Source organism: Giraffa tippelskirchi, chromosome 9 (genome assembly GCF_054371585.1).
Source record: "Giraffa tippelskirchi isolate mGirTip1 chromosome 9, T2T-mGirTip1v1.2.pri, whole genome shotgun sequence".
NCBI classification, from domain to species: Eukaryota; Metazoa; Chordata; class Mammalia; order Artiodactyla; family Giraffidae; genus Giraffa; species Giraffa tippelskirchi.
Genome location: NC_137283.1, coordinates 53,340,613 through 53,366,630, shown reverse-complemented (window position 1 = coordinate 53,366,630; position 26,018 = coordinate 53,340,613). Strand labels below are relative to the sequence as shown.

At 44.2% G+C, this 26,018-nt stretch overlaps 2 protein-coding genes across 7 annotated transcripts in view; both read right to left on the bottom strand.

Moving 5' to 3' along the window:
* The window catches only part of ATG7 (autophagy related 7), a 512,414-nt gene that overhangs the window by 308,643 nt on the left and 177,753 nt on the right, over positions 1 to 26,018 (bottom strand). The window contains exons 4-5 of one of the 3 annotated variants that reach the window (XM_081526092.1): positions 4,761 to 7,118; positions 2,890 to 2,955 (exon numbers count right to left, since the gene is read on the bottom strand). The exons of 1 other annotated variant lie outside the window; for it this stretch is intronic. The gene's annotated coding sequence lies outside the window, so the exon portion shown is untranslated. The remainder of the gene's footprint in view (positions 1 to 2,889; positions 2,956 to 4,760; positions 7,119 to 26,018) is intronic. One more of the 3 variants, XM_081526109.1, reaches the window with a different exon arrangement.
* Positions 4,196 to 26,018, bottom strand: part of HRH1 (histamine receptor H1) — a 199,576-nt gene continuing 177,753 nt past the window's right edge. For all 4 annotated transcript variants that reach the window (XM_081526119.1, XM_081526120.1, XM_081526122.1 and 1 more), the window contains one exon: positions 4,196 to 7,118. In XM_081526119.1, the coding sequence (XP_081382245.1) occupies positions 5,617 to 7,083 (1,467 nt within the window). In that variant the 5' untranslated portion in view covers positions 7,084 to 7,118 and the 3' untranslated portion in view covers positions 4,196 to 5,616. The remainder of the gene's footprint in view (positions 7,119 to 26,018) is intronic.

The following is a 26,018-nucleotide window of genomic DNA, read 5'->3' as shown; positions in this document are numbered from 1 at the left end:
ATGTCTCTGCTTTTTAATATGCTGTCTAGGTTGGTCATAACCTTCCTTCCAAGGAGTAAGCGTCTTTTAATTTCATGGCTGCAGTCACCATCAGCAGTGATTTTGGAGCCCCCAAAAATAAAGTCTGACACTGTTTCCACTGTTTCCCCATCTATTTCCCATGAAGTGATGGGACCAGATGCCATGATCTTAGTTTTCTGAACGTTGAGCTTTAAGCCAACTTTTCACTCTCCTCTTTCACTTTCATCAAGAGGCTCTTTAGTTCCTCATCACTTTCTGCCATAAGGGTGGTGTTATCTGCATATCTGAGGTTATTGATATTTCTCCCGGCAATCTTGATTCCAGCTGGTACTTCCTCCAGCCCAGCGTTTCTCATGATGTACTCTGCATATAAGTTAAATAAGTAGCGTGACAATATACAGCCTTGACGTACTCCTTTTCCTATTTGGAACCAATCTGTTGTTCCATGTCCAGTTCTAACTGTTGCTTCCTGACCTGCATACAGGTTTCTCAAGAGATAGGTCAGGTGGTCTGGTATCCCCATCTCTTTCAGAATTTTCCACAGTTTATTGTGATCCACACAGTCAAAGGTTTGGCATAGTCAATAAAGCAGAAATAGATTTTTCTGGAACTCTCTTGCTTTTTCAATGATCCAGTGGATGTTGGCAATTTGATCTCTGGTTCTTCTGCCTTTTCTAAAACCAGCTTGAACATCTGGAAGTTCACAGTTTATATATTGCTGAAGCCTGGCGTGGAGAATTCTGAGCATTACTTTGCTAGCGTGTGAGATGAGTGCAATTGTGCAGTAGTTTGAGCATTCTTTGGCATTGCCTTTCTTTGGGATTGGAATGAAAACTGACCTTTTCCAGTCCTGTGGCCACTGCTGAGTTTTCCAAATTTGCTGGCATATTGAGTGCAGCACTTTCACAGCATCATCTTTTAGGATTTGAAATAGCTCAACTGGAATTTCATCATCTCCACTAGCTTTTTTCATAGTGATGCTTCCTAAGGGCCACTTGGCTTCACATTCCAGGATGTCTGGCTCTAGGTGAGTGATCACACCATCATGATTATCTGGGTCTTGAAGATCTTTTTTGTACAGTTCTTATGTGTATTCTTGCTACCTCTTCTTAATATCTTCTGCTTCTATTAGGTCCATACCATTTCTGTCCTTTATTGTGCCCATCTATGCATGAAATGTTCCCTTGGTATCTCTGATTTTCTTGAAGAGATCTCTAGTCTTTCCCATTTTATTGTTTTCCTCTATGTCTTTCTTTAAAAGAGAGACAAGCAATTTTCTGCCAGCTAAGTCACCAAATGACCGATTTACCAAATGGCCAATCTGGAGACTCATGGATTTTTCTGATCGGACATTTTGTAAATGTAAGCACATAGGGTAGGGGGTCCCCAGAGAAAGAGAACCAGGCATGAATTTCTTGACATAAGAGAAGCCATTTTTGGCCTTAGTCATTTTGTGATCTGAGCCCAGCCACAGTGCTTATCATTGAATAGGTCTCAGTAATTAATGATCTTAAGGGAATAGCAACAACAGAAAAAAAAAAAAAAAACTGCAGGAACACCTTGACTGTTATCAAGCAAGAGAAGTAATGATAAGCAAAAATAATACCAGTTGTAAAGACTCCCAGATCTGTTTCAATGGTAAATACTAGCCTGAAGCACTTTCTTGAGTTGCTTTGCAGAATGTAATTTGCACCTTCCCCCCTCCCCCAGAAGCTCAGCCACCAGATCAATTGCAACCCAAAGGATGATGATGTTGACCTTTTCTGATTCTTGTGACTTCAATCAACACCCAAGCTCCTTCATGAATATGCAAAGAAACCTAGCTTAAATCTTCCCCAGTTTTGCAGTTGGGGAGACACTGCCTTGGGAAGGATCTCTGGTGTTCTCCTTACAGCAAGGAATAAATACTTCTTCTGCAAAGAATAAATCCTTCCTTCTCCCGCTCTTGGGTTTGGTTGTGTCTTTTGGCTCAACATGCACCAAAAGGCAAACCCAGCCTTTGCAGTAATATTAACTTAGCAATTTTGAAAATTTATGGCAATTTCTACTGGATGGAATGGCTTTGCAAGGTTTTATAGATTTATATGATGATGTAACTGATGGTTTTCATATTGCTTTCAGACTACCAAGAAAGATGAGTGCCAAAGAATTGATGCTTTTGAACTGTGGTGCTGGAGAAGACTCTTGAGAGTCCCTTGGACTGCAAGGAGATCCAACCAGTCCATACTAAAGGAAATCAGTCCTGAATATTCATTGGAAGGACTGATGCTGAAGCTGAAACTCCTATATTTTGGCCACATGATGCAAAGAACTTACTCACTGGAAAAGACCCTGATGCTGAGAAAGACTGAAGGTGGGAGGAGAAGGGGACGACAGAGGATGAGATGGTTGGGTGGCATCACCGACTCGATGGACATGAGTTTGAGTAAGCTCCGGGAGTTGGTGATGGACAGGGAAGGCTGGTGTGCTGCAGTCCATGGGACTGCAAAGAGTCAGACACGACTGAGCGACTGAGCGACTGAACTGAACCGAACTGAAGGAAGAAAATAAATACTAAGGATGGGTTTATTCTTCCTTCGAATATATTTAAGTTATGAACACATTAGTGAAGAATATATTCTTTTAACCCCTCCCCTTTTAGTATAAAATAAGCCTGAATTCTAACTTGGGAAAGCCAATTCTTTGGGACACTAGTCCACCTTCTTTTTGGCCTGTTGGCTTTCAAAGTAAAGTCACTATTCTTTGCTCCAAAAACTCATCTCTTGATTTATATGCCTGTCATGCAGGAGCAGTAGGAGCTTGGACTCGGTAACACCCCCACCTCCCCTGGTTTCTTCTTGTTTCGATCCATTGTTTTCCCCTCCTCACCTGCAGTCTCTTCACCTCTATTGCTCCCCTCTCTGCTGCTCAGCCTCTCCCTGCAATAGCAGTGATCTGCGGACAAAGCATATTGAACCTTCCTCAACATGCAGCAGTGAAGAAAAACAAACGTCTGTTACTCTAACTTAACAACTTGCAGAAAACTGCTCTTAAAAAGCTCATCCAACATGCATTGTTGTAAACCTTGTAAATTGTTAAAAAGAAGCCAATATTTGGTAAGCTTTGCACACTGGTCAGTGGAGGAACTGACTTCAAGCTCATCAGCTTTAAGTCCATAAAGAGAAACCCAAGGGGGCGGCTTCTTTTTAATCTAAAATGTATAATCAAGTTTTAATCTACAATCAAGGTCTCTAACACCCTTTTTTGAGAAGGCATGTATTTTCGCATTTGGAGCAGAGAGCCTGGTTTCCACTGGATTTTGTGTAAGCCATCAGCCACTAATTCTTTCCTGAGTGGGCTAGGGCTGAGTTATGTCTGCACCCTCCTCTACTGCCTTTCATGAATTCAACAGTTAACTCACTCATTCAGAGAGTTGGAGGAAGAACAGGTTGATACCGTGGAAAGGAAGCCCATTCCAGAATCAGGTCTTAGCCTCGGTTCTTATTAACCCCTCTGTGCTATGGTTTACCTATTTGTAAAACCACAGAAATCTGCCTCACAAGGTTGTTGTAAAGATTAGATAAAAGTGGTAAAGCACGAAGTATACTTTAAAACTACGAGTCCCTGCTGGGTACCATTTACTCTGCAAGTACCGTAAACACCACACACAATGATGCATGGAACCTTGTTTTTTATGTTCTGGCAAATTATACTGACCATTTTTGTTCTTGTCAGATTCAAATCCAGATCTTGTTGACCAAGGTCTAAGCTTGTAACCACTTGGTTTCACTAGTTGCTTCCACTGTTCATCAATATCAATCATGGGCACTTAGCCATTTGTCTGTGTGGGGTGGTCTTTAGAAAGACTTCAAAGTGCTCCTTGGTCCCGAGGGGACCCGGAAGCAACTCTTCCTGGTTTCCAACTTGGAAACAGACCAGGATAACCCAAAGCAGGATAGAAGTCTCTTTGGCTCCCTCCAGTTTTGAGGGAGAAGAGCTTTGGGAGATGCAAAGTAGAGAGTGAAGCTTGTTATAAAAAGTAAGTCCTTTTCTAAAGACATTTACAAATATGACCAGAAACCAAAGGGAAACCTTGTATCAAATCCTGTAACATTTAACATTACATTTCAGGACATCTTTTTAAGTCCAAGAGACTCAGAAAGGCAGAATTAAATCAGTCAACCGTATAACAGTATAGCTTCAAAGATCATATTTTAGTAGGTAAAAATCTCTCATTTTAACAGATCATGCAAATGGGAACACAAGACATAAAATCCCAGCTTGTACAGGCACTCCCACTGGCTACATATATTACAGTTTAACATCCAGTTTTAAAATATAAATCACAACCAGACTGCAACATAAACACCAAGTAAAACTTCCTGTTCTCATGCCTTTGTAAGTTTTGACTTAAAAAGTGTGACCATAAAAGTACATGATGACGTTTCTTGGATAAACACAGCAGAATTCACAGATGAAAAGGTATACTGTCCCTTCTAAAAGTGACACCTCTTCTAAAAGTGACACCTCTGTGGCCACATTCTATGTCAGCTGTTCTTCCTCTCAATATACTCTTGTCAACTGCCAGCACTCTCAGGAATTGTGTGTGTGTGTGTGTGTGTGTGTGTGTGCGCGCGCGCATGTGTGTGTGTACTGAATAGAACAAATTTTTGCCTTTTGGAGAAAATGTGTTACAGTGAGTTGAAACCATAGGATGTTTGCTCCGGCTTTCTTATAACTAGTTGTGTGGTCTCAGGTACCTTATTGCACTTTGCTGTTCCTCCATTTGCTTTTCTAGTGATACCATCCTCCTGTTGTGGGGTGTCATGGGGCTTAAATGACATCAACCTGGCACAGCCCTCAAGCAATATGGCTTTCTTCTCCCCACTCCTCTTTTTTTGTTTCTAGTATACAACCATTTAAAAGAATATTCCTTTTCTCTTTGAGGGAGGCATTTAACCTCTTCTTTAATAGAAGAACGGAATTTGGGTTTGAAAATGATGGATGTGCAGACTGCATCATTTCCCATCAACTCTTAAGATGTGCGTGAGTGAGAAATAATAAGGTGGAATAGCCAGGGTGGTTCAGATGCTGGATCTGGAGAAAGATGCAAAAGAGGCTCAGAAGAGAGGTGTTCTGAGATGTGGCAGTCACAATGGAATAGCTGTCCTGCCTTTCAAGGTGACCCCTGGCAGGGGACAGCATCTATCTACATGTCTAAAGTCTCTGCACCATAGTCGTGGAGCTCTATTTGAAGAAGGCTCCGGAGTTCCACTGGAACTCTACCCACACATCCCTTCAGTAGCCCAATAATTTGAGTTTGAAAGCTGGAATTACAGTGTGACTCTGAGGCTGCCACATTCCTGAGGAACAGGAGAGCTCGGACAGATCTGAGTCTCTTGCAAATATTCAGCTCTCAGAGTACAATCTCTCAGCTGACCGCCACCATCTGCTGTTCTTCCCACTGCGTCTATGGACTTTTCAAACTCCCCAGCACCTAAGACCATTCTTCTGACTCCAGAAAGCCCAGGTGCCTGGCAAGACACAGGCTTCCTCCTTCATTTCCTTCAGGGACGTCGTTAAGTGACACTTGGTTGCATCCTCTGGGAGCCTCTCCTAGGAACGAATGTGCAGAATTTTCTTGAAGGTCTTCTTGAAGTTCTCATTGCACAAGGGGTAGATGAGGGGGTTCAGCGTGGAGTTGATGTAGCCCAGCCAGATGGTGAACATGTGCACATGCTGGTTGCAGCAGCTCTCACAGAAGGCAATGACCATGAAGAAGATGAAGTAAGGAATCCAGCAGGTGATGAAGGCAGCCATGATAAAACCCAGCTGCTTGGCGGCCTTCCGCTCTCGGTTCATGTGCAACCCAGACACGTACTGTCTTGAATGCGAGCGGAGCCTCTTCCAAGTGAACTTGATGTACTCCAGGCCTGTGCCAGACTCGCTTCGCGACTTGCCTTTCCCCGGTGCCGGCTCCGCGGGGGTGTCTGAGTCTGTCCGGGAGAAGGACGGGCTGTCACCTAGGATCTGATCCTCCAAGGCCTCCTTAGCCGCAGGCATGCTCACGCCCTGCTCACCCATCTCGAGCTGGGTCTGGCTCTGGTTGATGGCTGCGTAGCCCCTGCCACTCCCCTCTGCCTCCGGCTGCGTCTGCACAGTGTCAAGCGGGAAACAGTAGAATTTGCCTGGTTCTCCATCCTTCTCTTGGCTGAAGACACCTAGAGATGTCTCCTCCTTTGGCTCTTGGGATGGTGGCTTCAAGACAGGTCCACCCCCGGTGTCTTTCGGTTTCCTTTTCAGAACCTCCCAGGGGGACTCCTTCCCCAGTTTCTTAGCGCCCACCTGGAGGTTCTCTGGCTTCATCTTCACGTCAGAGGAGTAGGGGAAGGACCCGTTGATGAGCTCCCGGTGCTGGCAGTGTTGGCGCACAGCCTTGTAGATCTTAGCATAGAACCAGAGCATGAGCAAGGTGGGCAGGTAGAAGTTGATGATGGCGGTCATGACTTTGAACCACGTGACGTTGTAGAAGTCCGTCTCACACCTGTCCCCCCGGGCCTCCGGGGTCTTCGGCCGGAAGTGACGCCAGCCCAGAATGGGGATAATCCACAGGAAGGAGAGAAACCAGGCGGCTAGGATGGTGACGGATGCTCGGGTCTTGGTACGATACCGCAGGTACTTGAGGGGCTGCTGCACAGAACGGTAGCGGTCAATGCACAAGATGAAGACGCTGAAAATGGATGCTGTGCTGGCCACATAGTCCATGGAAAGCCAGAAGAGGCAGAGGGGGCGCCCCAGGGACCACCTAGACATGAGGAGGTAGAGGATGTTCATGGGCATGACGACCGCCCCCACGATCAGATCGGCCACCGAGAGGCTGACGATGTAGAGGTTCCCCACCGTGTGTAGTTTCCGCTCGCTGCGCACAGCATACAGGACCAGCAGGTTGAGTCCCACTGTGACCAAGGAGATGGTGCTCAGGACCACCACCAGGGGCATCAGCTGGGCATCACTGGCAGGGGCGGTCTTATTCCCCTCACACATCTTGTCTTCGAAGACGCAGGAGGAATTGGGACAGGTCATTGGCACAAGTGTAGCCTTCAGCTATGGCTCGCTCCCTGAGGGGAAAGACACAAGGATTCAGGTCAGAGGTCCTGTGATCAGTAGCGTCACTCAGCGCTGTCACAGGCATCAAACCACGGTTGTATGCGATCAGGGTGATAGACACTGCTGGTTACCTGCAGCCTATATCCCTTGCCTCCTCAGCCATCCCCGCCTTCCTTCAATTATTGACTGTTCATTGCATTGCTAGGCATTGTCCTGGGTGCTGGGAATACAGCAGTGAACAAAGCAAAAACCTCTGTCCTCAAGGAGCTCACATTCTAGTGGAGGGGGCATGGGCTAAAACGAGGTGAGGTTTGTACAAGTCCCCCATTGCACACATGTGCTGGGAGGTGGGTTGCATCATGATTGGTCTAAGCTGCATATGGTGTCGCTGTTTCTCTTTGCCAGTGGCTGGTCTAGGAGTGGGTGTGAGACATACCTGTGGCCGACGAGGTAGATGGGGAAGTCTCACGGCAGGGTTGGGGTTCTAGAAAAGTTCTTCTTCTCTGACAAATGAACAAAATGAATACAAGGGTGTTTCCTACTCGCCCTCTTCTTTGTGATAGTGAGTGATGCATGGAGCAATGGTAATCATATTGGGGTCATCAGGGAAGCACCAAGAAAACCACTGAGATGCCAACTCAGAGTCTAGTTATTACCGAGCTGCTGAGCTGATCCTGGAGTCTTCTTCCACCAGGCTAGTTATTATGAGAAATACTTAAAATATCTTTTTTGCTTAAGCCACTGTTGTGAGAGTTTTTACTTGCATCTAAAGCACTGCTAACCAATATAAGGGAGGGTTACTAAGGCACACAAAGCATGAAATAAATCTAGAAAATCTGCTTAGACGAATGGTTCTCAAATGGGAAGAGGACTATGTTATCTGAGAAAGCATTGTGGCATATATATATATATATATATATATATGTGTGTGTGTGTGTGTATATATATATATACACACATACACATACATAGACACACACACACACAGTGGAATACTACTCAGCCATAACAAAGAAATAAAAGTTGCCATCTGCAACAATATAGACAGACTTAGAATGTATTATGCTTAGTGAACAACCTCAGATATGCAGATGATACCACTCTATTGACAAAAAGCAAAGAGGAACTAAAGAGTGTTTTGATGAGGGTGAAAGAGAAGAGTGAAAAAGCTGGCTTAAAACTCAACATTCAAAAAACTAAGATCATAGCATCCAGTCTTATTACTTCATGGCAAATAGTAGAGAAAAAAGTGGAAGCAGTGACAGATTTTATTTTCTTGGGCTCAAAAATCACTGAGGATGGTGATTGCCCCCATGAAATTAAACGACATCTGCTCCTTGGAAGGAAAGCTATGACAAACCTAGACAGCATATTGTCAACTACAAATTGGTACTTGCCATGAGCATCTGCCAGGGACTGAACAGCAATAGCATTTGCCATCTGCCCCTGTGGAGACTGAACCTTGTGCGGCTGCGGCTGGCGGCCTTCAGCTCCCCCTGCTGAAAGCACCCAGGGCGCAGCGAGGCATTCTGTTCTCCAGGGAATCTGGTGGAACAGGTCTTCAGATAACTAGATATTTTCAGGAACTGACTTCATGATCCCAATATCCTTGTATCTCTTCATATTTAGAAAAACACTAAATCCCTTCATGGTGACCTCAGCTCCTTGTGACTAGCAGAAAAACTTTTGTACAGTAAGCTCTTGATTACATTGAACTTCCCCTTCATCAAAATCATATATTGACCTTTCCCAACTGCCTCTTTGCAGTAGTCTCTCAGAGCTATCTGAGGGGCTGTCTCCCGGGCTGTGGTCCTCATTTTGCCCCAAATAAAACTTAACTCACAACTCTCAAGCTGTGCATATCTTTTAGTCAACAATATTAAAAAGCAGAGGCATCACTTTGCCAACAAAGGTCCATCTAGTCAAAGTTATGGTCTTTCCAGTAGACATATATGGATGTGAGAGTTGGACCATAAAGAAGGCTGAGCACTGAAGAATTGATGCTTTCAAATTGTGCTGGAGAAGACTCTCGAGAGTCCCTTGGACTGCAAGGAGATCAAACCAGTCAATCCTGAAGGAAATCAACCCTGAGTATTCATTGGAAGGACTAATACTGAAGCTGAAGCTCCAATACTTTGGCCACCTGATGCGAAGAGCTGACCCATTGGAAAAGACCTTGATGCTGGGGAAGACTGAAGGCAAAAGGAGAAGAGGGTGGCAGAGGATGAGATGGTTAGATAGCATCACCGACTCCATGGACATGGATCTGAGCAAACTCCGGGAGACAGTGAAGGACAGGGAAGCCTGGCATGCTGCAGTCCACGGGGTTGCAAAGAGTTGGATATGACTTAGCGACTGAATAATAACAGCTTCAATAAAAATACAAATGCTTAGTGAATTAGGTCAGACAAAGACAAATACTATATGATATCACTTATATGTGGAATCTAAAAAACAAAACAAAACAGTGAATATAAGAGAAAAAGAAGCAGACTAGTAGATAGAGAGAACCAGTGATTACCAGTGAGAAGAAGGAAGGGAAAAGACACAAGATAGGGGTACAGGATGAAGAGGTACAAGCTACTGTGTATAAAATAAATAAGCTACAAGGATATATTGTACAACACAGATATATAGTCAACATTTTATAACTACAAATAAGCTATAAAAATACTGAAACACTGTGCTGTACGGCTGTAAGTTATACCTGTAATAAACATAATATTGTACATCAACTATACTTCAACTGAAAAATGAAAAAACAAGACCCTAAGATATTTGATCTTTATGGAAGGAACCCTTGAGTTACTTCATTGGAAAAGAACTGCTTGAATAGCATTGACTTTTTTGTTTTGTTCAGTCACCTTGTTGTGTCTGACTCTTTGTGACCACATGGACTGCAGCACAGCAGGCTTCCCTGGCCTCCTGGAGTTTGCTCAAACTCATGTCCATTGAATCAGTGATGCCATCCAGTCACCTCATCCTCTGTCGTCCCCTTCTCCTCCTGCCCTCAATGTTTCCCAGCATCAGGGTCTTTTCCAACCAGCTGGCTCTTCGCATCAGATGGCCAAAGTACTGGAGCTTCAGCTTCAGCATCAGTCCTTCCATTGACTTTGTCCCAGCTCTATCACCAAGAGAGATCTGAGGGATCTTTCAGCCTGCATCTTCTCGTGGGACATATGTGCTAGGTGCAGTAGGTTCTTCCAGAGTGTATGTTTTAGAGTCTTGCTTTAGGTGTTTTTCCAAGTTCTCCTCCAGCTCTCCACTGCCACAGGGCAGCAATCCAACTCCTCCAACTGTGCCTCCTCTGACGGCTTCATCAGCATCCCCTTCTCTTCCCGTGACCCGGCCCTGCCCTCTGCTCCATCACTCTCTGCTGTTGGCCTCCAGGGTCTCACCCATTCACCCCACTCCACTCCAGCCATCCTCTCTGTCAGGATAAGGCCCGAACCTACAGCTTCAGCCTGTAGCTTTCTCCACGCCTACATCCTACACCCCATACCTTATAGCTTCTCCTTCAGCCCTGTGCTAAGTCGCTTCAGTCGTGTCTGACTCTTTGCAACCCCATGGACCGTAGCCACCAGGCTCCTCTGTCCATGGGATTTCCCAGGGCAGGAATACAGGAGTGGGTTGCCATTTCCTTCTCTGGGGGATCTTCCCAACCCAGGGATTGAATCCATGTCTCTTATGTCTCCTGCACTGGCAGGCAAGTTCTTTACCACTAGTGCCACCTGGGAAGCCCTCCCTCCAGCCTTGCCCAAGCCCAAATCACTTGGAACTGTCCACAGCCCCTTCGAGAAGGAGAAAAAAGGCTAGGGCCATATCATCCCTGGGATTTTTATTTTTTATTTTGGTTAGGAGGAAGCAGGAAGCACTTCCGTAATAAACTCCTAGCTGGGCCTTTCCTAGGTAGCTCTTACCTCCTGCTTCCACAGGAGGGTCTCATTTCTCTTTCCTTCTAGCCTTGAGGAAATTCCTTCCTTTTCTAATTTCTCTTTTCACTCTTTGCTCCACACATACAGAGGAAAACAATTTTCTTTTTATTGTGCATATACTAGTTATCATTCCACAGTTCCATTTGACAAAAAATTATGTTTTCATATAAAACTCTATGTATTTTTCCCTGTTTGATTAAAAAACAGAAGTTTTCTTGATTGAACTGAGATCACGGAAATGATAATAAGTGTGAAATTAAGTGGTTAAGGGTGAAATCTACCAGTGTCTGCAACTTAACTTTGAAATGACTCAGAAAGTAAGCTGAATGGATGATTGGTTAGAAGAATGGATAAATGAGTAGATGTATGATGAAGCAAAAAGAGCAAAACGTTAATTTATGACCTGGGTGGTAGGTGTATCGGTGTTCACTGTACAATGCTTCTAAATTTTCTCTTTCATTGATACTTTTCAAAATAAAATGTGGGAGAAAATATAATAGATAAACAATAAGATCTTACTCTATAGCACAGGGAATGATATTCACTATCCTGTAATAAACCATAATGGAAAATAATATGAAAAAGAATATATATATATGTGTATTTATGTATATAATTGAATCAGCTTGCCATACACCAGAAACTAATATTGTAAATCAACTATACTTCAGTTCCAAAAAAGGATAAAATATTGGAGAAAACTAATACAGCATAAGCTTATCTTCCTCACTTAGTTCAGTTCAGTTCAGTCACTCAGTTGTGTCTGACTCTTTGCGACCCCATGGACTACACCACACCAGGCTTCCCTCCATCATCAACTCCTGGAGTTTACTCAAACTCATGTCCATTGAGTCAGTGATGCCACCCAACCATCTCATCCTCTGTTGTCCCCTTCTCCTCCTGCCTTCAATCTTTCCCAGCATCAGGGTCTTTTCAAATGAGTCAGCTCTTTGCATCAGGTGGCCAAAGTATTGGAACTTCAGCATCAGTCCTTCCAAGGAATACTCAGGACTGATTTCCTTTACAATGGACTGGTTGGATCTCCTTGCAGTCCAAGGGACTCTCAAGAGTCTTCTCCAATACCACAGTTCAAAAGCATCCATTCTTTGGCACTCAGCTTTCTTTATAGTCCAACTCTCACGTCCATACATGACTACTGGAAAAATCACAGCTTTGACCAGACACACCTTTGTTGGCAAAGTAATGTCTCTGCTTTTTAATATGCTGTCTAGGTTGGTCATAGCTTTTCTTCCAAGGAGCAAGCATCTTTTAATTTCATGACTGCAGTCACCATCTTCAGTGATTCTGGAGCCCAGAAAAATAAAGTCTGACACTGTTTCCACTGTTTCCCCATCTATTTCCCATGAAGTGATGAGACCAGATGCCATGATCTTAGTTTTCTGAATGTTGAGTTTTAAGCCAACTTTTTCACTCTCCTCTTTCACTTTCATCAAGAGGCTCTCTAACTCTTCTTCACGTTCTGCCATAAAGGTGGTGTCATCTGCATATCTGAGGTTATTGATATTTCTCCCAGCAATCTTGATTCCAGCTTGTGTTTCTTCCAGCCCAGTGTTTCTCATGATGTACTCTGCATATAAGTTAAATAAGCAAGATGACAATATGCAGCCTTGATGTACCCCTTTCCTGATTTGGAACCAGTCTGTTTTTTCATGTCTAGTTCTAACTGTTGCTTCTTGACCTGCATATAGATTTCTCAGGAGGCAGATAAGGTGGTCTGGTATTCCCATCTCTTAAAGAATTTTCCACAGTTTGTGGTGATCCACACAGTCATAGGTTTTGGCATAGTCAATAAAGCAGAAGTAGATGTTTTTCTGGAACTCTCTTGCTTTTTTGATGATCCAGTGGATGTTGGCAATTTGATCTCTGGTTCCTCTGCCTTTTCTAAATCCAGCTTGAATATCTGGAAGTTCATGTTTCACATACTGTTGAAGCCTGGCTTGGAGAATTTTGAGCATTACTTTGCTAGCGTGTGAGATGAGTGCAATTGTGTGGTAGTTTGAGCATTCTTTGGCATTGCCTTTCTTTGGGATTGGAATGAAAACTGACCTTTTCCAGTCTTGTGGCCATTGCTGAGTTTTCCAAATTTGCTGACATATTGAGTGCAACACTGTCACAGAATCATCTTTTAGGATTTGAAATAGCTCGACTGCAATTCCATCACCTCCACTAGCTTTATAGTGATGCTTCCTAAGGCCCACTTGACTTCACACTCCAGGATATCTGGCTCTAGGTGAGTGATCACACCATCGTGGTTATCTGGGTCATGAAGATCTTTTGTGATTAGTTCTTCTGTGCATTCTTGCCACCTCTTCTTAATACCTTAATACCTGCTTCTGTTAGGCCCATACCATTTCTGTCCTTTATTGTGCCCATCTTTGCGTGAAATGTTCCCTTGGTATCTCTAATTTTCTTGAAGAGATTCCTAATCTTTCCCATTCTACCGTTTTCCTCTATCTCTTTGCACTGATCACTGAGGAAGGCTTTCTTATCTCTCCTTGCTATTCTTTGGAACTCGGCACTCCTCACTTAAGTATCACCACGAGCTCCATTTTTTGCCACAGTTTCTTTTTCAGAGTTTAGGCACGCTATTTTGATAACATTTTAAGGATAAAAGGAGAAGATCAAAACATATTTGTCAAGTGAATAAACAAATGAGCAAGAGGCAGGATGTTCCAAAATACCTCAGCTCAGAACTCATTCATTCAACAGATATTTACTGGTAAAAGGTTTCTTTTCGGCTCAGGGATCCGTTTTAGGAGCAAGAAAACCCACTTTTGTTCTCTGAAACCACGTGGTTCAAAAGAAGGATTCCTGGAAAGGGGAGTGCAGTACCCAGGCTGCTGCAGATGTATGTGGAGCTGCTGTTGGGAGCCCGACAGGAGGAGGAGAAGGGAGCCCCAGGGGACGCATGCCCCAGAGACTGGGCTCCCAGGAAAGGTGGGGGGCAGCAGGGGGTGGTCACATCTGCATCTCCTGCGCATCCCACTCCGAACATAATATGCAGAGCCCAGTGCAAAATGAAAAGCCAGAAAGTTATTAATCATTTCAAGACAGAGGCAGCAGAACATTGACCCAAGCGTGGGGCCATCCTGAGCGCAGGGCCTGAGTGACTGCCATTTTGGCCTCTCTTTTCTCATCTGATCCCTGAAAAGGCTCCACTCAGCGACACAGCTAATGTAAGGTGCTTTCCCCTCCCGTGGGGATCTGAGCTCCTTGGGAAATGATCTTGAATGGTTTTCCCTCCCTCAATGCCAGAGGGATGCCGGGCACTCAGGCCGAGGGCGGAAGGTACCTGGGGACATGGGTTCACGTGGCTGTACAGGATTCCACACCCCCTCAGGCTGCTCAGTCCCTGCTGGGCTCTGAGGTGCCCTCTCTGGGGTCAAGGTCGAGCCTACAGAGAGGATGTGCCCTGGGGAGAGAGAACCGAACCTAAGGAGGCACTCAGGACAGGGCATTTCTAGAAGAAAGAACCAGGGCATCAAGGGGTCTTGATAGCACCATGTCCCTCGAGGAGCAGGCCATGCAAGAGAGCGTTCTCACCTGACTCTGCCACTTGGTGGGCTGTGTGGAACCTGGGAAAACAGCTGGGTCTCCAAAGTCCTCAACTGTAAAGTAGGGCAAACGGTACCCCCTCCCTCCAGGGCTGTCTGGAGCCTCAGTAGCTAACCCCCTGCGATGACAACGTGGTGACAAGCAGAAATGGATCCTTCCTCTCTAAGAGGCAAGCCATCATTTCTGAGTTGAGGCAATGGCTCTATTCTAAAACCATGAGCTGCAGTGGAATTTTTACTAGAGTGATTACAGTCTAATCCAATCAGGTCCATGTGCCAGCAAATGAAGGTGGTCAACTGTCCATCCACACCTTGGGAGTGCCGACTGGGGAAGCTAGCCCCTGGGCTTTTCAGAAATCCGTTAGTAAGTAAGTGCCCGCCACAAGCCCACAGCGAGGTCTTCTGATGATCTCCAAGGCAGAGAGGAGGAAACGGTGAGCTCAGGCTCAGAGGAGTAAATCAAGTTACTCAAAGTCACACAGCTAGAAGTGATTGGTGAAGCCAAGATTCAAAGCTAGGTCTGACTCAGAGTTTCTCAGCATTCGTTCTATTGACATTTTGAGCTGGATCATTTTTTGTTATGAAGGGGTATCCTGTGCCTAGTTGGATGTTTAGCAGCACCCTCAGCCTCTACTCACCAGATGCCAACAACACCCTCCCCTTCGTTCCCAGACACGACTACCAAAAATACCTCTAGATATTTCCGGATATCCACTGGGAAGCAAATGAGCCACAGTTGAGAACCACGGATCTAACTGAAGAATATGCCAGGGAAAACAGCTTTCAGCTCAAAGTAAGGAAGGGGCATTAAAAAAATAGGTGTTATCTAACAATACAATGAATTGCCTTGAGAGATACCAAGCTCCCCATCACAGGAGGTATCCAAGAAGAGGCGGCTCTGGCTCCAAATTAGAAATACTCCTGTTTTCTCAATGGCAATTGTTGGTTTTCTATATAAAGAGCCACGGGGCAGGAACTTCTGTTGACATCCAGAAAGGGGAGGCAAGGTTAACTGGAGGATCTGAGAGATGCTACACAGGAGATGAGGCACCCAGTGCCTCACCCACTCCTCTTTCTCTCCCATTTAAGCAATGCTGGTCCACGGAAGGCTTGCAGCTCATGTGGGTGATAGGACAGGGCAGCAGTCAAGAACCCAGGCTTTGGAAACCAGTCAACCTCTGCTGTCATCTTACTTCTGTCCTAGTTAGCTGGGCAAGATATTTCACTTCACGAAGCCTCAGTATTCTTTGCCTCTAAAATAGGGATAAACACCTAATACAGGGCCTGACAAACCAGAAGAGCTCGTTTAACAGTAGCTGTGGTGTTGTCTTCCATTTCTTGGTGAGTGATACAGCAAGCCCCTAGCCAGCCCTATCGAGCTCAGAGGAATCATTCTAACCTCTCTCTGCTTTTCCTGATGGCAGAAGCTGTTGATAGTTTCCCAATATCACTTCTCTTCTATTTAGGAATAGACTTCTGCTATTCACATGAAAACATGGCTTCCTAGAATAGGACCACATTCCCCAGGCTTCTTTGTGGCTGAGTACTCTTGCCTGGAAAATCCCATGAACGGAGGAGCCTGGTAGGCTGCAGTCCATGGGGTCACACAGAGTCAGACACGACTGAAGCGACTTAGCAGCAGCAGATGACCGCATCACTAAGTTCCAATGAAATGGAAATGGAAACATAGCTGGCAAGTTCCAGAAATCAGCCCTAACGGGAGGATGTGTTCTTTTCTTTGGCCCTTCATCCTTCCAGCTGGCTGGAATGTTGACAGGATGAACAAGCTTAAGGAGCTATTTTGGGACCACGAGAAAGAGCCTCAAGATGAGGGAAGTGAAGCAGTAACTGGGAAGGAGCTGAGGTCCCTGATAATCATGAGGTTGCCATACCAGCCAGAAGCACCTCTGGATTAGCTTTGGTTTTCTATCACCAAATTCTAACCAATAGTACTTCCCCTGACCTCAAGGAATTTGTCTTTAGGATGCTGCTGCTGCTGCTGCTAAGTCGCTTCAGTCATGTCCGACTCTGTGCGACCCCATAGATGGCAGCTCACCAGGCTCCACCGTCCCTGGGATTCTCCAGGCAAGAACACTGGAGTGGGTTGCCACTTCCTTCTCCAGTGCATGAAAGGGAAAAGTGAAAGTGAAGTCGCTCAGTCGTGTCCGACTCTCAGCGACCCCATGGACTGTAGCCTACCAGGCTCCTCCATCCATGGGATTTTCCAGGCAAGAGTACTGGAGTGGGATGCCATTGCCTTCTCCGGTCTTTAGGATGAGAAGAAAAACAAAAGATAAACAAACAGCATCGGAAAAAATAAATTAGAGATTCCATGATGGCATCACCGACTCACTCAATGGACATGGATTTGAGTAAACTCCAGAAGACAGTGAAAGACAGGAAAGCCTGGTGTGCTGCAGTCCGTGGGGTCGCAAAGAGTTGGACGTGACTTAGCAACTGAACAACAACAATGTGACTGGGACGGGTGTGATAACTGAGGTAAGATCAAAGCAGGGGACAGGACAGGGGAGGGAAGAGCAGTCTCTCCCTCAGTAAAGTGGGAATGTGGAGAAGGACATCAGAGAACGGGTAATGTGTGACTGGGCTTTGAAGGATGAGTACAAGTTTGCAGGGTGGAAGGAAGAGGGATTTAAGAATGAATGAAATAAATAATGAAAGTACAGAGCTGAGTCTGAGGTGTTGGGAGGGAATTGTCAGAAGAGACTGGAGCGCAGAATGAGGAGTCAGGGGACGCAGGGTGGGGCTCAGGTGGTGGTGGTGTTTATTCGCTCAGTCGTGTCCAACACTTCTGCAATCCCACGGACTGTAGCCCACCAGGCTCCTCTGTCTCTGGGATTTCCCAGGCAAGAATACTGGAGTGGGTTGCCATTCCCTTCTCCAGCAAGTGTTTTTACCCTCTATGCCTTTGCCTGTGCTGTTTCTCCTTCCTGGAGCATCCTCTCGCCTTGAAGCTCTTAGCTGCTCCTCCTTCTGTGCTCATGACACCCTAACACTCCCCTTTATATCACCTATCTTATCATTCTTTCTTTACTTGATTCTTTGCAACTACAAAGTGGTACCTCTAGCGCATGGGGTGCGCCCACTAATTCTGCTTCTGAAGGTCGACACCCAGGGTCCTAAAGGGGACCACACCTCCTTGACGGCAGGGCCCACGCCTTTTCCTCTACCATTCACCTGTGCTGGTGCATGAGAGATGCCCAGTGGATGCTCAGAGTTTACTGGATGAGCTCTGAAACAAAGACCCACACGGGTGAAGAGCAGCAGAAGACATAGGAAAGACCTCAGTGCAGAAGCTGTGGACGTATTTTTCACAGGCATCTTTAAACCAACAAAAACTTGAGATAAGATTTGTACTATTGATGAATACCAATACCTTTCAGGGAACTTTCCAACGATTTCCTGGAAACTTCTTTCATGATAATCCAAAACATGAATAAAGACCTACACATAAAGATGCTCGCTGCAACATTATTTATGGTAAGAAACAAAAGGAAATAATCTAACCTTTGGGAACTACACATATTATGGGATAGCTACAGTCATAGATAATCACATTTATGGAGCACCAGTAATGATATGGGAAGATGCTTATGATGAAATTATATTTAAAACAGATGTTGTTTGCACAGGATGATGTCAGTTCTGTGAACTAACAGGCTTAGAGACAGGGTGAGTCTCTGCTGTGTTAAAAGTGATTTCCTCTGGGTAGTAAATAATGTTTATTACCTCTCACATTTTCCAAGATTTCAACAACGAAGACAGACATGTTAGTTTTGTAACAGGGTGAGTAAGAACTAACTGTCCTCATTTTTAAAAGCAATATAAAATAGATTTATCCCACTGGAAAAAAGTTTTTTAATGTTTTCCACACTCTTAGGACATCTTTTATTTTCTTTGGTAGAAAGTGGGAGTTTGGGATTCCTTTTGTGATACATTCTGAACTGCCTCCCTCACCACTCCCCATTCCAACCTGCTCTGCCTTCTGCCTCATTTGTGTTGGATGGTTATTGTGGTCAAGTAAGCCAGAACATTAAATTCTTTGCTCTAATTCTAAGAAAGAGGCGCCATGCATGAGGGGGCCCTAAGTACTGCATATTCTCATTGAGCCTGGCCCTGGCATCATTTCCATCAAACGCTCATGTTTATCAATGCCACTGGCAGTGGTGCAGAGAGCTGAATACAAATAGCAAAATTCCATTATGAGCCCAGCACTGCACGAATGTGGCTGATTCAAAACTAGGACACTGCTGGGCTCAGAGTTAGCCTCTGGGTGAGTCACAAGAGGCAGAGGACTCTGTGGGCAGGCAGTGGTCCCAAAGATTTTTCTGAGGGTGGAGGTACACATTGAAACATCTACAGAGTCAGGATGGTGGTTTAGTTGCTAAGTCATGTCCAACGACCCCATGGACTGTAGCCCGCCAGGCTCCTCTGTCCATGGAATTCTCCAGGCAAGAATACTGGAATGGGGTGCCATTTCCTCCTCTGGGGTATCTTCCTGACCCAGGAATTGAACCTGGGTCTCCTGTATTGCAGGCAGATTCTTTACCAACGGAACTACAAGGGAAGGCCACAGAGTCAGGCAGGAAAAATTAATAAGAACAGAAGACTGTGTGTGGAGCAAGACAGTGTGTGGGGGCTGGGGCAAGCAGGAGACAATGTCGTCTGTCTGAAGAGGACAGCTCACCAACAGAGAAGTCCAGATCTGCCTAACTTTAAAATGGATCCTGAAAGCTGGATTTTTGCATGAAAACTCATAGTTTTTTTTTTAAGTTGACATTATTTAGTTGGTTGTTTCATTTGTTTTCTTGGACACTTAAACACAGGTGGAGCAAAAAACCAGTTTGCGGGATCTGACCTGTGAGCCCTGAACTGGAGATGTGAATCTAGTTCACAGGGGATCCAGGGTGGTGAATACAAGAAAATAAGCCTGAGGCTGAAGAGACACTTTTTGGCTATTTGCCCAGCTCACACCAAGCCTCCTCTCTGAGAACCATCACTCATCTAGGAGTGGGTCCCGGTGGCCAAAGTCACACTATGTAAACTCAACGTTATTGAACCAAGGGCTGTCTTCTGATCCCAAATGGGCCAATCCGTCCAATTCTTCTTCCGGAAAACTGGAATTAAAAGTTGCGCAGTCAAGATTCTCAAGTCTCCTGAACTGAAGTGAGGCGGAAATGAGGGTGGAGGCTGCCACTGGGGGGCAGTGTTGCTCACCTCCAGGCAGAAGGCGGGGGTGCAGACAGACGCAGTGATGTTCCTGCACAAAGCTGAACTAAACCTTCCCCTCACACCACACACACAGACTAACCCAACTCACACCAAAAGTCCTAAATGTATGAGCCAAATCTCTTAAACATCTTAGAAGAAAGAGAAGAAAATCCTTATGACCTTGAGTTAGCCAAAGCTTTCTTAGACACAACCCCAAAGGCACAACCAATATAGGAAATAAATGGCTAAACTGGTCTTCATCACAGGTAAAAACTTCTGTGTTTCAAAAGCAAATGAAAAGCTACAGAATGGGAGAAAATATTTGTATACTGTATATCTGACAGAGCATATATCTGATGTATCCAGAATACATAAAGAACTCTTCCAACTCAAAATAAAGCAAATAAACCAATTTAAAAATGGGAAAAGGATGTAAATAGACATTTCACCCAAAAGATATAGGAATGGCTCACAAGCACATGAAAAGATGCTCAACAGCATTAGTCTTTAGGGAAACACAAATCAAAACTGTAGTGAGATACTATCACACACCCACCAGGATGACTACAATTTTAAAAGACATATAATAATAAGTATTGATGAGAATGTGGAGAAATTAGAATCCTCATATACTGCTGCTGGGAATGTAAAATGGAACAGCTACTTTGGAAAAGTCTGGCATTTCCTTAACACTTAAACATAGTTACCAGATGATTCTGTGATTCCACATCTAGATATATGCCCAAGAGAACTGGAGATATATGCCCATGCATTTGTGTGTCAATGTTTCCAGCACTTTTCGTAACAGACAAAAAGTGAAAACAACCCAAACATCTATCAACTGGTGAGTAGATAATCAAATTATGGTATGTTCATGTTTGTCAATAAAAAGGAACAAAGTACTGATCCATGACATGAAGGAACTGCAAAAACAGCATGCTAAGTGAAAAGAACCCAGACACAAAAGGCCACATATTGTATAATTCCATTTATATGAAATGTTCAGAATAGGCAAATCCATACAGATAGTAAGTGGATTAGTGGTTGCCTGGGGTTTTTTTATTAGTGGTTGGTTGGGGTTGAGAACAGGAAGGAGTCTTTGAAAGTGTTGGCAATGTTCTAAGGTTAGCTTCCAAAAAAGGTCCATCTAGTCAAAGCTATGGTTTTCCCAGTAGTCATGTATGGATGTGAGAGTTGGACTATAAAGCAAGCTGAGTGCCAAAGAACTGATGCTTTTGAACTGTGGTGTTGGAGAAGACTCTTGAGAGTCCTTTGGACTGCAAGGAGTTCAAATCAATCAATCCTAAAGGAAATCAGTCCTGAATATTTATTGGAAGGACTGATGCTGAAGCTGAAGCTCCAATACTTTGGCCACCTGACGCAAAGAACTGACTCATTGGAAAAGATCCTGATGCTGGGAAAGATTGAAGGCAGGAGGAGAAGGGGACGATAGAGGATGAGATGGTTGGATGGCATCACTGACTCGATGGACATGAGTTTGAGCAAGCTCTGGGAGTTGGTGACAGACAGGGAAGCCTGGCATGCTGCAGTCTATGGGGTCACAAAGAGTTGGACATGACTGAGCGACTGAACTGATCTGAAAGTTAGATTTGGATGGTGACTGCATAACTCTGTACACTTACTTACTAGCAATAACTGAATTGTATGATTCACTTAGAATGGGTGAATTTCATGGCATACAAATAATAAAGTTGTTTGAAAAGAAATTCAGTGATTCAAGAAAGAAGCTGCCTGGGCTCCCAGATCTGTTTTGGTACACTAGTGTTTCTCCCAAAAATACCTACCATAGGATCTTTTTTAAAGGAAATAAACACACATGCTAGACAAAGAAGAATGAAAGTAAATATGGGTCCTGAAGAGTCACTATAGTTGGGCCACGGTTTTCATTCTGAGCTTCCCAGGAGCCAGAGCAAAGAGGAGAACAGGATCAATTATAAGATTTTTAGTGTCATTTAAATGAAAGCAAACTAGCAGAAGGACAACTTTAGCTGATACTAAGTTTTTGTTAAAATGTATCTCATGGTTTCTTGTAAAGGGAGCACAGTGAAATGTTATGCATAACTTCTTAGTTAATCATCAGAATTGGGAATATGGAAACGATGTAGCTATATCAACCCTTTCCTCCTGTACCTAACTGGTCTTCTCTCCCTGTATAATTTGGTGTAAGACTTTGGAAGGTTGGACTTGCTTGATTGTTGTCTGCCCCTCCCATCCCCCAGCACTGGTGGGACAGGCTGGAATTTTTTTTTTTTAATTAGGTACAGGAAAGGGAAGCTGAAGGCTAATCATCACTAAATGGCAGAGGAAAAAAGCATAAAAACACTCCCAGCTCTGTGTATTCTCTCGTCTAGAAATGCAACGGAGAAAAAGAAAAGTCATATTTCAAAGACTTTCTATATACCTGCACTGGGCTGGTGGATGGGGCAGTTTCCTTATTTAATCCTCACAGTGCTGAGAACCACACAAGAAAGGAATCCTTCATGTCCTCATTTTAGAGATGTGGACACAGAGACTTCTGCAGTTTACTGGTTTCCCTGCACTAAGTAAGCTCCAAGGGTAACTGAAGGGCAAGTTTCATTTAAAGGCCTAAGTGATACCCACCTTCTAAGACACCTGAATGAGGTGCAGACATCCCCCTCCTTGCCCTCATTCACCCTCCTCTTCACTACAGTGAGAAACAGAGGAAAGTGAATAAATGCTTTACATAATGAATTCATGGAATTGGAAACATAAACATCCGTGCTAAGATTAGTCAAGGACACAGCATACACGGTACTGGGCCTGGCACAAGCACACGTATCATTTCAGGACATGATGAATAATGTTTTCTTTCTAGTCCAAATCTTTGGAGACTAAGCTGTGAGAAAGGCACTCTCAAAGAACAAAGTTATCCAGGCTGTCCTCTTCTTAAGAAAAAAAAAATTATGATATTGAAGTAAATAAAAGAGCTGACAGAAGAGAAAGGAGAGGCAGACACAGTGTTTATATGCGACAGCTCCTGGATGATCAGGATTTTCTTCAATGTCTCTGTCTCCTTCAGTCAAGTGACCTGGTGCCTGACTGCAGTGGCCACCCCAGTCCCACACCAGGGCTCTTCTGCACCACCGCTGGTCAAGCTCTCCCGCTGGTTCTGGGGCCAGACTTACCAGTGATGTGTGTGTATAGGGGCTCAGGGGAGTGCCAGTCAGTCTGGCTGCTGGTTCCATGCTAATATTCATCCATCCATCCAACCATATACAAAGTCTTTATGAGACCCCATGGACTATAGCCCGGCAGGCTCCTCTGTCCAGGGAATTCTCCAGGCAACAATACTGGAGTGGGTAGCCATTCCCTTCTCCAGGGAATTGTCCCAATCCAGGAATCAAACCTGGGTATCTCCTGCATTGCAGGCAGAATCTTTACCATCTGAGCCACCAGTTAACATAAAGGATAAACACAATCCCTGTCTTCATGAAGCCTACAACCTGTACTAGTGGTAATCAACCTTGGCCTGGAGAGCTTTTAACACATATTAAGACATCTGCTTCAAGGAAGATGGGGTACAGGTACTTTTTCCTATTCTTCTGGCTAAGTTCAATTTAAAAACCCTGAACATCATTTTAAAACAAACAGAAGATGATTCTCAAAAATGGAGAGGCGTAGGCAGACCAGCTACTCTTTGGATTTCTTTGGAATCCAAGACCCAAAGAATCACGCAGCATCGAGTCCCTTGGGTTTTCACTTGGCCAGATATATTCTGAGACTTTGAGCTGAAGAAGTTGGCAACTCAAAACACCAAAGGGCAGAGACGAAAGAAAAATAGCCACAGTAAAAGCCTGCTGTGTCTAGACAAAAACCAGGAAAAGCACAGACCAGGAAAATAGAAAACCTCCAGACAATGACTGCTCTGCAGCAGACAAACACCACAGAAAAACAAGGGAGCCCTGTTCCCATCCTCACCAGCAAAGGCTGAGAAGGGAACCAAAATTTCTACCCTTGTCAGGCTACACAAGGAGACCCAGCCCCTCTGCCCCCACTGGGGTGGTGCTCTTCCAGTCCCACCAGGGCTGTTCCTCCTCAGCAATGGAGACAAACCCCCCTCCACCCTCACAGGGTCTACGGAGGCAAACCAGCCCCCTGCAGCCAGGGAGTTAACCCTGGGGGCCTGGACAGGAGCCAGAACTCTGCCTCCCTGCTCATCAGTAATGAAGACCCCTCCCTACTTCAAGTGTCAGAGGAGCCGAGCGGGGAGCCTGGACTCCCACTCCCATAAGGAAGCAATGAGTCGGTGCACCCTCCCCCACTGGCCCTGCCTCCTTGGCTGAAGCAGGGATGTCCGTGCTGGCCCAGGGGTTGAGAATCTGCCTTCCAATGCAAGGGATGCAGGTTTGATCCCTGGTTGGGGAACTAGGATCCTACATGCCTTGGGGCAACCCACACGTGGCAACAACTGAGCCTGCACCACAGCTAAGACTCAATGTAGCCAAAAATAAACAAAGTGTTAAAAAAATTAAAAAATCAATAAGACAAGACTCAAATATGACTCAGAGTCTCATAACATAGTATCTAAAATGTCCACACTTCAATCAGAAATCACTTGACATGTCAAAAACTGGGGAAATTTCAAATGGAATAAAAAAAAAAACATCAAGAGAAACCCATGCCATGATGACAGAGATGTAAGGACTGTGTGACAAATATTTTAAAGAAATCATCATAAAAACACTCAGTGTGTAAATGGAAACATGATTGAAACAAATGAAAGTCCACGTGCCTAGAGTCTGTGCTCCGCAAAAAGAGAAGACAACGCGATGAGAAAGCCAGGCACAGAAATGAAGAGTAGCCCCCGTTCGCCACAACTAGAGAAAGCTCACATGCAGAAATGAAGACCCAGCACAACCAAAAGTAAATAAAATTTTTAAAAGATTCAATATTTGTAAAAACAAAAGAAGAACCAAATGGAAATTTTCAAACTGGAAAAAATATAATAACTGAAAAACAGAAAACAAAAAACACTCACCAGAAGTGTTCAACATCAGGATGGAGGAAGCTGAGGAAAGAATCAGTGAACTAGAAGACAGCACAATAGAAATGATCCGATCTGAATCTGAACATGGGAGGTAGACTGAAAACAAAACAGAGCCCCAGGGAGCTGCGGGGCAGGAACAAAACAGCCAACATTCCTGTAAACAGTCCCAGAAGGTGATGAAAAAGAGGCTGGGGATAAAAAGATACTTGAAGATAAAATGGCTGAAAATGTCCCACATTTGACAAGAGACAGAAACCTACAAAACCAAGAAGCTAAGATAACCTCCCCTACTCCACATAAGAACCCAAACCAAGACACATAATAATTAAACTTCTGAAAATTAAAGGAGAAAAAAATCTGGAAAGCAGTCAGAAAAAAAAAAAATAATAACATGTTACCATAATAACAAAGACAGCATATTACTCTTCAGAAAATATGGAGAGGAGCAGGAAGTGACACAATGTTTCTCAGAGGCTGAAAGGAAAGAACTGTCAACCCAGGATCTTATGCTCAATGAAAATATCCTTAAGGAATAAAGGATGTCAGCACATTCTCAGATAAAGAACTTGTACAACACTTTTACGCAGAAAACTGCAAAATGCTAATGAAAGAAAGAAAAGATCTAAAGAGATGGAGAGACACACAGCGCCCACGGATTAGAAGATTCATAGTAAATATGTAAGCATAGTAAATAAGTCAGTTCTATTCAAATCAATGTAAAGATTTAATGCAATTTCTATCTAGATCTCAGCAAGATGTCTTATGGAGAAGGAAAGACTATTCTAAAATCTATATAGAAAGACAAAAGAACTAGAAATAGCTCAGATAATCTTAAGACAAATAAATGAAAGAAATCAATCTGTGTGATTTCAAGACTTATTATATGGCTACGGTAATCAAGACTGTGGGATCAGTGGAGACAATGGAACAGAATAAAGACTAAGACTTGCACAAATATGCCCAAGAGATTTCTCACAAAGGCACAAAATCAATTTAACTGAGGCAAGGGTGTTTTCAACAAATGGTGCTGGAGCAACAGGACATCCACAGACAAAAACCAGAATCTCCTATGTGAGACAAAAATATGTTCAGTAGCTCAGTCATGTCTGACTCTTTGCAACCCCACGGACTGTAGTCCACCAG